Source organism: Amia ocellicauda, chromosome 10 (assembly GCF_036373705.1).
Source record: "Amia ocellicauda isolate fAmiCal2 chromosome 10, fAmiCal2.hap1, whole genome shotgun sequence".
NCBI lineage: Eukaryota > Metazoa > Chordata > Actinopteri > Amiiformes > Amiidae > Amia > Amia ocellicauda.
The window spans coordinates 9,632,454-9,650,928 of record NC_089859.1 but is presented as its reverse complement, the minus strand read 5'-3'; the positions used below and the strand labels follow the sequence as shown (position 1 = coordinate 9,650,928).

The following is an 18,475-nucleotide window of genomic DNA, read 5'->3' as shown; positions in this document are numbered from 1 at the left end:
AAATGCCTGCTTCCATCTGGACCAAATTCAGCTTCTAAGTCCTATCTGTCTCATTTCCTCGGTCTTGGTGGTTATTGATTTTGTTTGTACAATGCCAGCCCCACCAAACCCTATCAGGTAGACTGCAGTAAACCTGTTTTACTGCGCTGCAGATGTGGGATCACTGGGTTAGATTAATTTTTAATCTGGACAGTGTCCCAGCCCCCACCCTTCTCCAGCCTTCCCCCCCCCCCAGTTATGCTTCTTCTTAAGAGAGTGCACTAGCTAGCAGCTTCTCTTTTAAAATAAAAACTTTTAATTACCAGGAAGAGGGATGTGGATTCCTTAGATAGGATTTTAAAACCTTGTTGGTTTATGATCAAACATCCCTTTTTTGTTTTTCCATTTAAAATAGGCCCACATTTTGCAGTTGTTGCAGTGTATCCTCTCCACTTGAACATTGTGAATTTGCTGTTCGTCATTTATATATGATCAGCTATACTACTTAACAAAATCCGGATATTGATCTTTGCCCAAAGCACATACTGAAGTGTATGAGCTCAAGCCAGTGCTTTGTGCTAATTCACAGTCTGCCATCTCTTGCTACCATTGTATCATTAGAGTCTAAGCTTCCCTTTAGTAAGCTTTTGGATTGTTGCCCATGGAGACCACAGTCACACTAAGTTGTCTGGTTCATTCAAATCCTAATGCAGCACTTTTTCATATGAGAAAAACAACAATAGTGTGAGAGCCACAGAGATCTGTATTGTGTTGCTAGTGCTGCTTATCTTTCCTAGTTGAAGGTCTAATTATTTAATCAACATAATATACAAAAAATCTGATTTATGATAGTTAACCTTCAGTTGACTGTTTAAGAGATTTGTTTTACATAAGAGAGCAGCAGTTTCTTTTGGTTTGTGGCATCTAATTTGTATATAACTTTTGATGTATTCTATTAAAATATTTTATGGGAAATATATATATATATATGTCTTACCTTAACTAAAGCCATGGTGATATCACTCATAAACTAAGTGAATTAGCACCTTTTTCTGATATGTTCAGAACCATTGAAGGTTATTTGTAGCTCTAATGTTTTTATTACAGCCACAAGAGGGCAACATATAAAATAACAGGTAGGGAATGATGGAAGTATAATAAACTATGTAATGTACAGTGAGGGAAAAAAGTATTTGATCCCCTGCTGATTTTGTATGTTTGCCCACTGACAAAGAAATGGTCAGTCTATAATTGTAATGGTAGGTGTATTTTAACAGTGAGAAATCCAGAAAAACGCATTTCAAAAAAGTTATTAATTGATTTGCATGTTAATGAGGGAAATAAGTATTTGATCCCCTATCAATCAGCAAGATTTCTGGCTCCCAGGTGTCTTTTATACAGGTAACGAGCTGAGATTAGGAGCACTCTCTTAAAGGGACTGCTCCTAATCTCAGCTCGTTACCTGTATAAAAGACACCTGTCCACAGAAGCAATCAATCAGATTCCAAACTCTCCACCATGGCCAAGACCAAAGAGCTGTCCAAGGATGTCAGGGACAAGACTGTAGACCTACTCAAGGCTGGAATGGGCTACAAGACCATCGCCAAGCAGCTGGGTGAGAAGGTGACAACAGTTGGTGCGATTATTTGCAAATGGAAGAAACACAAAATAACTGTCAGCCTCCCTCGGTCAGGGGCTCCATGCAAGATCTCACCTCGTGGAGTTTCAATGATCATGAGAACAGTGAGGAATCTAACTACACGGGAGGATCTTGTTAATGATCTCAAGGTAGCTGGGACCACAGTCACCAAGAAAACAATTGGTAACACACTACGCCATGAAGGACTGAAATCCTGCAGCGCCCGCAAGGTCCCCCTGCTCAAGAAAGCACATGTACAGGCCCGTCTGAAGTTTGCCAATGAACATCTGAATGATTCAGAGGAGAACTGGGTGAAAGTGTTGTGGTCAGATGAGACCAAAATCGAGCTCTTTGGCATCAACTCAACTCGCCGTGTTTGAAGGAGGAGGAATGACCCCAAGAACATCATCCCCACCATCAAACATGGAGGTGGAAACATTATGCTTTGGGGGTGTTTTTCTGCTAAGGGGACAGGACAACTGCACCGCATCAAAGGGACGATGGACGGGGCCATGTACCGTCAAATCTTGGGTGAGAACCTCCTTCCCTCAGCCAGGGCATTGAAAATGGGTCGTGGATGGGTATTCCAGCATGACAATGACCCAAAACACACAGCCAAGGCAACAAAGGAGTGGCTCAAGAAGAAGCACATTAAGGTCCTGGAGTGGCCTAGCCAGTCTCCAGACCTTAATCCCATAGAAAATCTGTGGAGGGAGCTGAAGGTTCGAGTTGCCAAACGTCAGCCTCGAAACTTTAATGACTTGGAGAGGATCTGCAAAGAGGAGTGGGACAAAATCCCTCCTGAGATGTGTGCAAACCTGGTGGCCAACTACAAGAAACGTCTGACCTCTGTGATTGCCAACAAGGGTTTTGCCACCAAGTACTAAGTCGAAGGGGTCAAATACTTATTTCCCTCATTAACATAACTTTTTTGTGTTTTTCTGGATTTTTTTGTTGTTATTCTGTCTCTCACTGTTAAAATACACCTACCATTAAATTATAGACTGATCATTTCTTTGTCAGTGGGCAAACGTACAAAATCAGCAGGGGATCAAATACTTTTTTCCCTCACTGTATAATTTATTATTGTTTGCAACTGCCAAGAACAAATATTTTCCAAAAACTATTATTTTCCAGTAATAATTCTACCCAAATTATTCTATCCTAGTGCAAATCTGTGGGTAGTGGTGGTTTGCTTTTAAATTATTTAAATCCACATAATACTTATTTATTGTATATAAACTTAAGCCCTCCATAGTCCAATACCTTATTGAAATATTTCATTAATGTGTTATTCTGTTTCCCCTGCCAGATTATCGACAGCATCATTGAGGAAAGCCAGAAGGAGAGCGTCACTGTGGAGCCCCTGCTGACTGCTGATCGGCAGCAACCAGAGGATGAGAGCACAGACCCTTCAGACGGCGGGGCAGAACTGCCGAGCCGAGCTCCTGAATTGGCCGCCCCAGAGCAGTTACCAAGCAAGAGTGGTGAGGAGGCTGTAGAGCAGAGCAAGGGGACCGGGCAGCAGCTTCAGGATGGTGTCAGCCGGGATGTCCCTCAAACCTCCTGTCCTGAACCTTCATTGCCGGCTGTTAAGCCCCCAGATATCACCAGCGCCATCATGGAGGAGAAGACCAGCCCAGTGGCACAGGAGAGCGGCACAGAGGAGGTCCGAGAGCATCAGAAGGCAGACATTTTAGAGCAAGTGCCCACGGCAGATGAACTGGCAGAACAAGACTCCTCCGCTCCTGCCAAGCCCCCAAGGCAGTTCACACAGGAGCCCGATATAGTGGCGAGCACCAAGAAACCCCCACCTGTGCGACCTCCCCCTCCCGCTGGTGGCCCCCCACCCCGGCCCCCGCCACCTGCCCGCCCCGCCCCTCCGCCACGCAAGAAGAAGAGCGACCTGGGACCAGAGACACTGCGGCCATCAGGGCTGGAAGGTAAGCCTGTTGCTCTACGGCTTACTTTTACTGAATTGAACAGACTTCTGACAGTTCATCCATCAGATAAAGATCCACTTCAATTATTTTACAGCAGCCTGTGCATGATGAATACCACTATCAGTAAAATGAGATGCTGAATAAAAGCTGACAATACTAATCTTGTGAAAAGCTATATAATATATTTATAGTTAAAATTATTTATCCACTCATCTGTGCATAATGTTGGAGGGGGACATTGGTTGATATAAAAAAAAAAAAAAAATTCACCTGATTATTCACTGTAAATAATTTCCTGTTGGACATATCCTTCATAGATGCTTTTAAAACCCAGCTCACAAACACTCACTCCCACACACAGGTGCTTATCCCTGGCTACAGATACTTGTCCACAGCCTACACACATCCATTTACATGTAAAAGGATTTGGAAAAATATATTTAGGTCAGCTAAAAATCTCTTTATGGTTTTACATTTACATATTACACTTTATTTAAAAAAAAAAAGCTTTTACTTTTAAGCTGCTGTTTATTTTGTGTAATTTGTCATCATTATATGTTTTCCTTGCTATTAAACATAATGTTTCTTAACAATTTAGATTAAAGCTTTTGTCCTTATGTTGTCTGTCATAGGGCAATCATTTTTCTTCATGGTTTGTTTTTTAGCTGAAGTTTTAATTGAAGTTTTCACAAGTCTTTGTTAATTCGTTTTCTGTTTTCTTGTTCCTTCTCATAACTAGTTGCTGCTGACATGGCTGAACCCAGTGGTCTAGTGTCTCCAAACACTGCAATTGAATCGATCACCAAGGAGTTGCAGCACTCTTTGGACTTAGCCAGCGCCACCAGTGGAGATAAGGTGGTTACAGCTCAGGTCAGTGAGACTCTACATCTCTTTCACATTACAGAGCCCTCCAGAGTCTCTGATGCTCCCTGTCTATGCTGCATGTCTATGTTTATACCGGAAACATTTTCATAGTTGTTTGTGTTGTCATTTCACATGATTTATATTTTCTGAATGCAAATGGAAGTCATCATTGTGAAGAATTGGCTTCCGAGTAACAATGATTCATGACAGCTGGTTGAGAGCTGATATCAGACACAGGACTAGAAACATTAGCATCAGTGGCACAGTCCTGCAGGTTTTGTGCTATATATATTTTCATGCCCTGCAGCTCAGTATTGATCGGTCATGAATAATTGCTGGTTCAGCTGATGCTTTTCTACGAATCACTTAGGGATTCTAGGTTGTGATGAAAGGGACTAGGCTATATCAGTATTTGTTGTTGGTAATCTTGCAATTTATATTTTCCTTAGTTATTTTCATGGTACAAACAAAAAGTTCAAGAGAAATATTTCCAATTGTTTTAGGAAAATGGAAAGGCTGCAGATGGACAGACATCTGCCTCAAGTGGAAGTGAAACACCGGGACCACAGCGACCGCGGTCCAATTCCGGGCGAGAGCTTACAGACGAGGTACTACTGCTATCTCATTTTGCAGTTTTTAAAGTGCAAGGTATAAACATATTCTTCTAATTCATATGGTACCATAGAGTTTAAAGATTGTGTTGCTCTTCACTTGCTTTTTCAAGCAGTTTTTATAAGAGGAGGGATCTGAACCTAACATTCGCTCAACGCTCGTTGTTGTTGCTGACATCTTGGGTTGGTAAAATAAAAACGAAAGGTTACTAAAAACTATTCATATGTATTATTGTTAGGCTGCTTTTCAGACTTTCGTGCATATTTCTTTTAGGAAATTTTGGCAAGTGTGATGATCAAAAACTTGGACACTGGAGAGGAAATCCCACTTAGTTTAGCAGAGGAGAAGCTGCCAACCGGCATCAACCCCCTCACACTGCACATCATGAGAAGAACCAAAGAATATGTCACGTAAGGCATCCTGAGGCTTTTTCTAGTGTGTTAAGACTGCTTCACTTGCTTCTGTACAATGCTGGCATTGTCGTAATGAAAGGGAGATGGTTCTTGGACTGTCAGAGGATGCCTACACGGTTCCCACAGTATATTTTCTGTAGATTAAATACAATTCTTTTAAAGAATAATGCATTTTTTTTGGACACAGACAACGTGATGTGGAAAAATATAATTCATAATAAGATCACTTTTAACAGGAAAGCTATATATTAAAACCACACCAGAATTAAAGTTTTATCCAAATGATACAAGAGGCGTTTCTCTGCAAGATGTTAATGTGTTTGGATAGTACATAAAGAACAGAACTACTTTACCAGGGTGGCTTCACTCACTTGTGCCTACAGTGCCAGCCATACCATTATAGTGCAAATCAAATAGTTTCTATTGACAGGCCCAGTAGGGAGGTGAAGCTGTAACCACAAGACTGTTTTTAACTGCAGTTGAATCGAATCTCTGAAGAGGAATGTGCCAAAAATCAAGCCTCTTGTTTTAGACTTTGTGTTCTATACTTTTTTGGTGTCATCTGGTCTTTCACATGTTTCACGGATTGCTGATGCACCATGGAGAAATCTCACTGTTTTCTTATGAGAATTCAATTGGGCTGGTAACACAGTCTATTTTCCTTCACAGTAACGATGCTGCCCAGTCAGATGATGAAGATAAATCACAGGCCCACTTAGCTGACACTGACGGTGGAAAACTTAAACAGAAAACGTAAGTACCCGAAGTTACAATTATTATAAAAAACTTGGGCTAAAAGTAGATGTTGGTAGATTGTCAAGTTGAAAGAAGTCTTTGTAATTAAAGAATTATGGATAAGGCCCAGTATTATTGGCTAATTAATTTCATTACCTTTTGCCTGGTTGATATGTGAAAACATTTCAGCTGTTAATCCAGCTACTCGATTAATGAAAGAACGGACTAATCTTCAAAGAGCCTACTGGCTAAATAAAAAATATTCTTCGATAACAAGAGCTAGTCAAATTAGTGTGCATGATGGAAACACTGTATTTGACTTGCCTTGCCCAAATATGTCACATTTCCTCAATGCTTAGTAAGATCATTGGTATGTTTGACATATTTTTTTAACCTACCTTTTATGATAACAGATTGTTAAAGGCAGGCTAGCATGTTGTGAGAAAGATCAACATATATTGTTAGCATGGTTAAGGAGGCTCTTATGTCAGGCATTTTATGGTAATGAAAATAAGCTGCTACATGCTGCTATGGGGTATTGTGAGATGGAGAGGAATCCACTTTGACTCGTCATCGTGGTTTCTTTGGGGAGAAGAATACAGGAATATTCCAGAAATTTACCACAAAGACCCATAAAATGACTCTCTAGTATAACAACTCATCATCTCCTTGCTATGACTTTGATAATAATTTGGATAATTATCTTATTGTTGAGCATGGCAGCATATACATGTCTGGTGTCTGCTTGGAAGTTTAAACCAGAATGATTGAGGCAACAGGAATTGCCCATTGAAATCATTCTGCTGTATTCTTATTGAGCAATGTACTGCTAGTGTTAAATGGGTGGATGGGGGAGTAGTTTACTAGATACTTCTGACTATTTCTATTATATATATTCCTATTGCATATATTTTTCTCTGAGTGAATGGACCAGAATGAAGCAATGAGACAAACATCTGCTTAAATCTTCCTGAAAACACAGGACTTTGTTGTGTGCCGTTTACTCTGAGATGTCAAAAGCAGTCACTGATATAGTGCACAAGACAGCATGACGACAGATTAACATTACCATTAGTAGGAAATGTTTTTCCTGCTGTCATAACACTTCAATGCTATGCTTCAATAGCGATGTCACCATTGCAGTACAACATTGAATGCTTTTTGTAATTAAATCTTACACTGTGGCTGCTGTTGTGCTGTGTTGTGTAGAGATTTCAGTTTTTTTTAAATGTATTTTAAAATCAAAGAAAGGAAGAAAACAGGAAGAAAACATGACACTCAATAGCCAAATCGTTCCCCCCCCCCCCTTGACTATGCCTGCCTGTATGCTATACATGTTTGTATGAGGAGGTGCACACAGTCAATGCTATGCTTACATCTAGAGTATTCTTTGGAAATGGTTACCAAGGAGTTATACTTTTCTCATTCACCTTAATGTGACGTGTAGTACGCAGCTGAAGAAGTTTTTGGGCAAGTCTGTGAAGAGGGCCAAACACCTGGCAGAAGAGTATGGCGAGCGGGCCGTCAATAAAGTGAAGAGCGTGCGTGATGAAGGTAGAGTGAGCCTGTTTCGTATGTTAATACTCCTTCTGTTTATTGACACTCACATTGGGCTCACTTCCATCAGGCACGTACTTCCATTTTAATATATACCTTTATCTATATGCTATTGTAATGTGTTCTTCAAGATGGAATTCATACTGAAGTAGTTTTCCATCTTTTTGCACAGCGTTCTGTGGTTTGTAATGTGCCTCCCTGATACTGACCCACAACGCATTGAAAGTAGAGCCCTGTGTTTTATTGCACGTTAATGGAAGGATGAGAGAGTCATGAAGTTGTGAGAGCAATCCTGTACGATACTAAAACACAAGCCTTTAACGATGCTCGAAAGTGTTTGTATATTTCATCGATTTCTCACAGGAACGTGTGTTCTAGTGAGACGTGTTGTCAGTGCTGTGTGTGAACATTGTGTCTTTGTTACAGTTTTCCACACGGACCAGGACGACCCTTCCTCCAGTGATGATGAAGGCATGCCCTACACCCGGCCCGTCAAATTCAAGGCAGCTCATGGCTTTAAGGGCCCCTTTGACTTTGACCAAATAAAAGTAGTCCAGGATTTAAGTGGAGAGCACATGGTAAGTAGCTCTTTGTGAAGCATTATCGTTGGGATTTTGACAGTTTTTTCCTGTGCTGTCTAATCTGTAAAATAGTTTTCCATTCTTAGCCACAGCTCATTTTGAAGAAACTACACAACAAAGCCACTCTGTATTATTAACTGGTGAAAACAACCTGCTAGAAAGGAAATTCCTGGAAAGTGATGGGTACATTATTAATTGAATTGACTATGACATGCATGCAATTCGCAGATTATTGAACTAGGAAAGTGAATGCCAGATTAAATTAATTAATACAAATAGGGAAGACTCAAAGATTGGATGCTTGAAACTCCAGTTCTTTGTATTTTAATTTGTTTTCTGTTGGTTTTATGGTTGCCTAGTTAGGTTTAAAAGTGTTTGTTTCAATATGCATTTCACTAATGCAGGTTCATCTTAAAAGCTGTCTAATAGCATCTGTCTGAAAGCTTGAGCAATGTGTTCTGTGAAGGAACTTGGCATCTGTAATGCACTACTCTATCCCGCAGGACGTACAGTATCAAATACTCTGTAGAAGAATGAGATATTATGCTCAAGAGGCTTTTAAATGGAAAAGTTTTTCACAATAACTTTAAGATCTGTTCTTGGAGTTTGTCATAGAACTTGGCAGAGTTGATTCACTCCTGTATTATCACGTCAATAGTAATGGACTTAAGTGTCATAGGATTAAGTGTGTTGGTTAAGTATTAGGGCTATATTAGTACTATATTCATGTGTTTCTAGGGTGCTGTATGGACAATGAAATTTTCACACTGTGGAAGACTGCTTGCATCTGCTGGTCAGGACAATGTCGTACGAATATGGGTACTGAAAAATGCCTTTGACTACTTCAACAACATGAGAATGAAGTACAACACAGAAGGTAACTTGGTGAAATTCTGTTATTTGATGAGCAAATTAGTAAATGGAAAACCAGTGCATCATCAACTGTTCTTGCCAAAGTAAATCAAAGAAAGATAAAAGGACACAAAGTTCTAAAGTAGATTCAACTTATGTTCTGAAAACATGAAACAGACTTGCCAAAATGCCACGTGGGAAGCAGTTATGCTCCAATATTTACACCTTAAACCATTTTGATAGATAGTTTCTTTTAGTTTCTGCTTGACGTACAAACTGCAAAGAAAAAAAAGTTATATTTTATGGTGTTGCTCAGAAGACCAATTACTTGTTTAGAAAAACACATTGATTTTAGTCAGTGAAGAGATCATATATGATAGTGTTGATGGCTGTCCAAATGAATTAGGCAAATTATTTAGTATTATTATGTAAGCTATAATGGACACCAGTTCAGCAAACCAATATGTCTTTCTAGACATTGCATAATGTATTAATTATTTCTTTGCTTTTCTGTCCCAGTGAATAGTGAACTACATCAAATTCATATTGTTTACAGTGCTGTGTATAGATTTTAAATGTACACATTTTTTTCAGTTTCTCTAGATTTACAATAAGAATATTTTACACTTTGCTTTCTCCTAGGCCGTGTGTCTCCTTCACCCTCTCAAGAAAGCTTAAATTCATCCAAATCTGACACAGACACTGGAGTAAGTTTTCTGTCTAACCATGTACTGTACAACTTTCAAAAACATTTTACATTTAAATGAAATATATATTTGAAATGAACAGCTGAACAAATAAGTCCAGTTTTAGTTAAACAATACTTTAAACAAGATTTTGTGGGGTAAATGTGGCTTTAATTATTTGATGCATTTTGCTACTATGAAGTGCATGATAACCATATAGTACATCTTACATTGCACACAGTGTTATACTTTGCAGTCAAATTTAGAAGAAGCAAAAGTGTCTTCAGTAAGTGGTGTAAGTTTTCATTGTTTATGAAGTGATCCAGAGAACAACTGTACCCAGATGCATAATGTAACGCATTAAAAAAAAAAAAATGAATTCATATAAATGAAAACAAGCTATATTAGTGAATTCATGTAATTCATGTTGTAACATTCTAAATACTTTTGATAGCACATTCAGTTATGTTCTGGATGTTTTCTTTTTTTTTTTTAAATACAGTATATCTGGGTTAATATTTTTAAGATACAAATTTGCTGTAAATAATAGATGGTAAAAAATTACAGGAAATACTGTCATGTATTATTTAAGTATACTCTTAGTCCTTATTAAATATTTGATGAATTGTGTGCAAATAACATACTAGTAAAAGTATGTACAAATGTACCAAAGAATTTATTGTTATTGGAAGCATATAGTAAACTCTTAGTACAAGGTATTTGTTTGTTTGAAAATGTAACAATTTTATATTTCTATTAAAAATCTAATACAAGTATACTTTGTAATATGTTATTTCAAATTGTTTCATTGAAGCAGTGTTCCTAAATTTGGTCCTGAAGGGCCTTAAGGTCTTCTAGCTGTTCCATCTGATTCCATCTGATTCTAATTAAGTAAATTAACTAATTAGTTGCTGAACTGAACCAAGGTCAATCGTTTACCAAGACCAAAGCAGTAAAGAAGTATCATCCTTACTGAACGGTGGGCCTCCAGAACCAGAACTGAGAAAGTGTTTATAAGAAATCTTAAAATCTGCAAAATATAATAATTTCCAAGTAGTTTTTCTTGAATTTGGGATAAACATGTGATCTTCACTCTTTGCATCATGAATCATGGGAGGATAAAAAAGTAAATCCAACTGCTTTCGCTTCATTAAAAAGGGTTTGCTATCTTTAAGAAATGAAAGCTCAAGTGAAAAAAGTGTTGGCTCATCAGCATCAAAAGCTGAAAACACAGAGCTTAATTATTAACCTATTGACAAATGGCTTTCATTTAAGGAATATAGTCTAAGAAAATGGGCCATCAAAGGACCAGCTTCATTACTATGCTTTTTTTAGTTTTATTTGTCCTCAGGTATATTACAGAAGAATCAGGAAAGCATTTTTTAAATTAGGATTTATTTTTCAACCCAGGTTAATAACACTCCCGAGGACCCTGACCTCGATGACAAGAACGTTCCCTTCAGGCAGATCCCGTTCTGCAAATACAAGGGCCACACTGCAGACCTGCTCGATCTCTCCTGGTCGAAGGTAAGAAGTCTCCCCAAAGCCTGGCACTTGATCTCTCACTGATCACCAGGGTTATGTTTCTCTGCAGGTCTGAAAACTGACAAGTAATTCATTTCCATTACAGAGGAATTTATTCTGAATCCTTTCTCCCATGCTGTCTGTACTTAAACAGTATCTGTGATTTATTAAGGAAGGGAGAGAATGCAAGAGTTAACTGTAGTATCCTAATGAACGGTAGTTTGTTTTATCAATAAGAGAGAGATGAAAACAAGGTCCTCATGTAGTGAAAACAAATGGTCTGATGAAATAAGTTGCATAGCCACAAAATGTTGCACATTTCTCTGTAATTGGTCAGGTAATGTGAAATTGCATACATTTCTACATAGGCATGGTGCAATTGTCCTTGCTTCCACAACCCTGTTCATATTCTGGTCAATAAAATGGCCTCTTCTGAAATGATGCTTAGTAAAGTGCAGAATGGCAGTAGAGTGCCTTTGTCTTTGACTCGCATCTTTGAGTACAAGGACAGTAGCTGATTTAAACAAGTGTTGGCAGGCCTGAACTGTCTGTGTTTTTTGTGATCTGTTAATGCTTCCCAAGTGAAGGAAATGGGTTATATTGATCCTGGAATTGTTCTTCAGTTAATGTGCTTCCTAGCAAAAGTTCACTTTGCAGCCTTGTTACAGTATGTCTATTTTTACCCATACAGCAAAATTATGACAAGTGTAAGATTGTCGTGGATATTTGTATACTACATACCCTGCTATTTTCACAGCTGACTTAACTGTGGACTTATGTTTTTGAAACATCTCTCCACAGGATCATTTCTTAAAAACAATAATAATTAAAAAAAATAGGCAATTGTTTTGGCTGAGAACTGAAAACTTTGCTTGGTGACAAATATCTGATTCTTGAGTGGTTGAAAAGCAGTATAGCGATCCTTAAATGTTTCTCGTTTTCACCAGGAAACTGCAGGTTTGTAATGAAAAGGTCTTATACAGTATCCAATACAGGGGGGTTCTAAAGATGTTATTGCAATGCATTCCAAATTCTCTATACAGCATTCATGATAAATCAATGTATTTTGACTCAAATGACTGATTTAATTGTACGGATTTCCCAGAACTATTTCTTGCTGTCATCATCGATGGACAAAACAGTCCGGTTGTGGCACATATCGAGGAGAGAGTGCTTATGCTGCTTTCAGCATATAGACTTCGTCACTGCCATTGCTTTTCATCCAAGAGTAAGTATCTAATCTCTGCAGTAGGCTGAAATCTGATTGTAGCGGTAACTGGTTATGTGAAGGAAAAAGTAATATACACAAGGTTCCCAAGGTTTAGTGATTTAGAAGTGTTATCTGATCTGTTCAACAAGGTTTGATTTTCTGCTAAATTAAAATCAAGGTGGTCTTTAATACTGTCCAAGTTTTGTGTGCCGTTCTTGTGAGTAGTTGCAATGGAAGACCAACAAGATAAAACCCAGATATTATGACCTAACTGTCCCATGTTTGTGTGTCAAACTGGACGTTCTGCACAAAAGCATAGCAGAGGGTTTATTGCCCTCCAAATGTATGAGAAGCTTGCCTTAAAGGCTTTTCAATGTTTTCTTTCTGAAAGGATGACAGGTACTTTTTGAGTGGGTCTCTCGATGGGAAACTCCGCCTGTGGAATATCCCTGACAAGAAGGTGGCGCTCTGGAATGAGGTGGACGGCCAGACCAGACTGATCACTGCGGCCAATTTCTGTCAGAACGGGAAGTACGCAGTTATTGGAACGTACGATGGGAGATGCATTTTCTATGACACAGAGGTAATTCTGACAGTGATTTGCACATTGCGTGTTCCAAATGAAAATCATTGGATGGTATATAATAGCAATCATCATCTTTATTAATTAGAGAGAGATCCATATCCAGCTGCTTGCTTTTCATAAGAAAACGTGTAACAATAAATGCTAAAATGGTGTCCTATCATCTCTTCTTGCTCCAGAGTACAACGAAATGGTACTGGAAGCTGGATAACTCCTTTTCTAAACTGTCTTTTTTATTATATGTTGCTGCTCTGTATTTAATTAAGTGGTCTATGTTTTGCAGCACCTCAAGTACCATACTCAGATTCATGTGCGATCGACGCGAGGCAGAAATAGAGTGGGAAGAAAAATCACTGGAATTGAACCATTACCTGGAGAGAACAAGGTATCATTACAGTTAGTACCTTTGGATCTCAATACATGTGTACTTCCAGTCCTGTATTTACAAACCTCACTGGAATTAACCCCAGCACAGCAGTATAGTTTAATTTGTAAAGATCATTAAATTGCTAATATGTGAAAAGAGAAACGCATAAAATAATGCTGTTCTTTGTTTATGCAACTGGCATTCTGAACAGCACAGTAAGTTGTTTTTATCCTCCATGAGTCAGACATTCAAAGTAATATTGAAAGCCGTTTGCACTTGTTGCAGACACTGTTTTTCCAACCTCACTGATCATAGGTCATAGATTGAATGTATTGTATCTCACATACACCAACGTCGTACGTTTCCTGCTTCCTCCCACAGATTTTGGTGACCTCAAATGACTCCAGAATCCGTCTCTATGACCTGAGGGATTTGTCCCTGTCTATGAAATACAAGGGCTATGTCAATAGCAGCAGCCAGATTAAAGCCAGCTTCAGGTGAGACATGTTCTTCAGATCTTTGCAGGAGTTTGGATTTCTACATTTAAACAGACTCCAGAAAACTATCATCCTTTTCCTTCTTTCTTTCAGTCATGATTACTCATTCATAATAAGTGGCTCTGAAGACAAATATGTTTACATTTGGAGTACATACCATGATTTGAGCAAGTTTACCTCTGTGCGGCGAGATCGCAATGACTTCTGGGAGGGGATTAAAGGTAAGGGAAGATGTTACCATTGTAAACCAAATAGAGGCAGCACTGAAACATCACTTTAATACTGCCAGCTACTTAAATAATAACATGCTCTTTGAAATCTTATTACCACTGTTCTGTTTCCCTCTATTGTCTTCTGATGTAACCACATAAACGTTAAACTTACCAATTTGTTTTGAAAAAAGGAGGCCTTAGTTTCTAATGTTCTTTCTTCTGTTCTACAGCTCACAATGCAGTAGTTACATCTGCAATCTTTGCACCAAACCCAGGCTTAATAGTTTCTCCAGAAGCTGCCTCCGAAAAACCTGAGGGAGAATGTAAAAGCCCAGAATCCACTGAATCTGAAAACATCCCTTCAGGTATGACAAATACCTGATGGGTCCAGTTCTAGCAGTGTGCTTGTGTGTTGCCGAGTGCTCCATAATTGAATGGCAAATTTGAAGGGCTTTCGTTTGGTTTGTCGCTCTATTTAATTACATTATTACTACATCACATTATGATATGAAAAATGCATACTGAGAACTTTAATGACTGACTTTACTGATCAATTATGTGCATAGAAAATGACCAGTTACAGTCACCAAAGGGGAATATCTAATATCTGTAGTTTTACTCTCTGGTGTGGAGTCTGTGCATAGCATTGTGATATGGAAGCATAACGATTTCATAATTTAGTGGCGCAATATCTAACATCCCATATTCGTGCTGTGACATTTGAATTCATTTTCATTCAGATAACACTGAAGAGAGAAAAAATAAAAAGGTTTCCGAGTTTCTTTCCCTGAGAGAGATTTGGAAAATGGTCAAATGAAGGAACAAAAAGCCATTCATCATACTGACAAATAGTGGCATTATGCTGAGATAAGTAAACAGGAATTGAATCGCATACACACATACAGCTTCAGGTTTTTACATTTGCTTTCATAAATAGCCAGCTCAGCTGGCAGTAAATCAGGTGTTTGTGCCACATTTGTACAGAACCAGAGAGCGTTTGTGTTGCGGTGCAAAGGAGGCGGGCCCGTGTCTCGGTAATTCTCTTCACAGGCCCTGTTATTTCGGCTGTGTCAGTTCTGCACAAACTGCAGATCGCCTGTGCCAACCAGTGCTAGCCTTCAGACACCATTCCCTTACTTTCTCCGGTTAGATTCCACTCACGCATTTCAACACACATACTCGCCCACTGCTGAGTCATCTACAGCTCTTTCAAATCTTTTGGGAGAGCCTTTTGCTTTCTTGCAGTTCTCATTACCTCAAAATCTGTGTAAATCCAATACTGAAGAAACAATCTAAATTTTTTTAAGTGTGTGTGCATGCTTGGGGGTGGGGACAACTAACAATAGTGATTATTACAATTGAGGAAATGTTGGGCCTGTTTCTGAGATCATGCAAAATGGCAGCCAATTGCTACCTGGCACTGCCCTTCCGTGTCTGATGTAGCGAGTCCCTTCCCATCAGTGCTAGATGATGCTCTGGGATGAAGTGCTAAACAAACATGATTGTGGGTTAAAAGTAACAATTTTGGTCGTGAGCATTTGAAAGGTTACAAAGAAGGGGAAGCCATTTCGCCCATGTTGCTTCCTAGCGACGTATCAATCCCACATTAGTATTTAGCAGCTTCCAGAAGGATCTATGACTGACCACTTCATTAGCAGGGCATGATAGACTAAGAAAACCCAAAACAGTGATTTAATACAATTTAGAAGATTTTGTGTGTGACAGACTTCTGAATAGGCTCCAATGCTTTTTATTTCAGGTGCCCTGAAGACCGATCACACTGAAGTTCTCCTGTCAGCTGATTTCACTGGCGCAATAAAAGTGTTCGTCAACAGGAAAAAGCATTGAGCACAAACTGCCCGATAGCCCTACCACACACACCCCCACTCCCTCCGGCATAGACCAACGTCCTCTTTTCCACATTATTCCCCGGTGAAGAAACTAGATGTACAGTTGCCATGGGAGAAACCACGTGGAGTATTACACAAAGGTGTTACAAGTTTAGAAATTAAGAGAAACGCTACGAGCTGCTGAAGAATGGGTTGAGGAACATTGTCAAAACCGATGACATCCGCGTATTGAACTTTCAGGAAACAGGCGCTCACAAATACATGAGAGAAGACGCTCGACAGGACAGAAGATGTATAGATGTGTTTAGGTGTAGGAATGAGGATTGGAATACATGCATGGAAAGATGAAAAACTGATGTGTCACTTGGCCCATCTTGGCTACTGGCTGGAGAGGGCAATTGTCATGATCAAAGTGTGTAAATGCCAATCATATATGGGATTTGTCAAAGAAAATTCACTTTAAAGTCTGACCCTGATTGAATGTTGTTCATTGTAACGAGCACCACAACAAACAATTATCCATAGAATTCAATCAAAAAGCTCCAGTTAGAAAGTCCTGGATCAGTATACATTTTTGACGCTGATAAATCAAATGTAGCCGAAGCTAATCAGTTAAATACATGCAGTCTCCGCTTATTGTTAAAGCATACAAATCTTTCCAGGAGAGATCACTGTTGTGTTCATGAATCGTACTAGCACCAGCTAAATTGTATTGGTTAAAAAAAAAAAAACAGTGAGGGAGAGAGAAGCGTAATTTGTGTAATCGTATCAGTGTTTATTTCAAAATTGCTGTAAAAATAAACCATTCAGATTTGGGTTTTTTTTATATCATCATGTATTATTATTATTACTAAGGAGCAAAGGAAACTGGTTTGGTCTTTTATTTTAGGTTGCGGCTTAGCTAAGAGCACCCCTTGTAAATACTTGATAGTTTCAATGCCAATGACATGACAATTTTAGGTCGCCATTCCTGGAAATTGTTATCGATGGTAAGTGATGTTTGAATTTAGCGAAAATGTACAAAAAAATAATAAAACTGATCACCAAAGCAATTGCTGTAATGTTTTTCTTAAACACTTTATAAGAAGTTGTTCAAATGTATATGGGTTTCATAAAGGAATGGGCATAACTGGGGGATATTTAATTGATATTTATTAGGGCAAAATAGATTTCCAGCTTTTGCTACAGTTTATAATCAAATGTAAAAACTCCCTTATAGCAATACAAATGATTTAGTGTGTAAGGACTTTAAATTGTATTAGTTTGTATGTTAAATTAATACATTTCAGTGTAGTTCCTGCAAACTAACTAACTAACACTAACCTGTAAACAACCCTCAACCATTTTAAAGTTTGTAAGGATATAATCCCATTAGCACACAAGTATCTAAAATAGGATTGACATGTAGAGAAGTCTGGGAAAATGTGCCATCCTGAGAAAAATGAATTCTTGACGCTGCTGCTGCTGCCATCTAGAGACGGACAGGGGAAACCAGCACATGCACACCCCACAGGAAATGGATTAGGCTTGGGATAGATTTGCTAAACAGGATTGCACAGGTTTCGAGAGTCAGCCAGTGCCAAATGTCGAGTGACGTGTACTAAATGAGCAATGACTGTTGCGAAAATGTTTTTGCCTTTTGTCTGTGGGTAAGCCGTTTATTTAATATTTAAAAATTGGGTGTAGGCCTACCATGTATTACACTTACCATTGTGCCAATTAGTTAAGAATTGTGGAAAGCAAGTTTTAAACCATCCCAGTCAGCAGTGTGTGAAAAGGCAATGGGTGAAATGCCCCATAACTTTAGGGGTGGTTCAATATTTTCAACATTTTCCCAAGTGTACAAAACATATGCTAAGGGGGTGGGGTAACGCATCTGTGTACGCTTTACAACAGGATTGAAAATGTCTACCCACATCAATGTGTATGCGCTCATATTAAGATTAAAAGCGATGACTCAGTGCTTACGGTTTGTACATAATGAATATAAATCAAACTAAAAAGTGACTTCTGAGCAATAAGGTCACATTATACATTATCTCACATTATCTCTCCCTCTGCATTTCATCAGACACACACCTGTCAGCTCAACACAAACTTTGCTTAGGAACCCGTTCATTCCAGCAACAACATGGACTTGAGCAGATTACATTTCAGTAGCAAAACTTTAATGGATAATATTTATGTCGCCATGTTTTTCTTATATTATGTACTGTATAATGTACTGTATAATTATTATTGCTTGGGTGTTATGTTTGTGTAAACTATGTTGCAATTTAGACCCCTGATCTATATATAGATATATGTATGTCCACCCATTAATATGCAATGTAACATAATATGTCATAATTGCATGCCATTGAGTGTTTTA

General features: G+C 38.6%; 1 protein-coding gene across 1 annotated transcript in view; it reads left to right on the top strand.

Moving 5' to 3' along the window:
- The window catches only part of wdr44 (WD repeat domain 44), a 30,981-nt gene extending 13,825 nt beyond the window's left edge, over positions 1-17,156 (top strand). The window contains exons 4-20 of the mRNA XM_066714930.1: positions 2,931-3,561; positions 4,301-4,431; positions 4,929-5,033; positions 5,311-5,447; positions 6,120-6,203; positions 7,633-7,739; positions 8,169-8,320; positions 9,062-9,200; positions 9,818-9,882; positions 11,272-11,388; positions 12,491-12,613; positions 12,987-13,178; positions 13,462-13,563; positions 13,927-14,042; positions 14,136-14,263; positions 14,485-14,619; positions 16,014-17,156. Of these exons, the coding sequence (XP_066571027.1) occupies positions 2,931-3,561; positions 4,301-4,431; positions 4,929-5,033; positions 5,311-5,447; positions 6,120-6,203; positions 7,633-7,739; positions 8,169-8,320; positions 9,062-9,200; positions 9,818-9,882; positions 11,272-11,388; positions 12,491-12,613; positions 12,987-13,178; positions 13,462-13,563; positions 13,927-14,042; positions 14,136-14,263; positions 14,485-14,619; positions 16,014-16,102 (2,553 nt within the window). The 3' untranslated portion in view covers positions 16,103-17,156. The remainder of the gene's footprint in view (positions 1-2,930; positions 3,562-4,300; positions 4,432-4,928; positions 5,034-5,310; positions 5,448-6,119; positions 6,204-7,632; positions 7,740-8,168; positions 8,321-9,061; positions 9,201-9,817; positions 9,883-11,271; positions 11,389-12,490; positions 12,614-12,986; positions 13,179-13,461; positions 13,564-13,926; positions 14,043-14,135; positions 14,264-14,484; positions 14,620-16,013) is intronic.
- Positions 17,157-18,475: the final 1,319 nt, after the last annotated feature.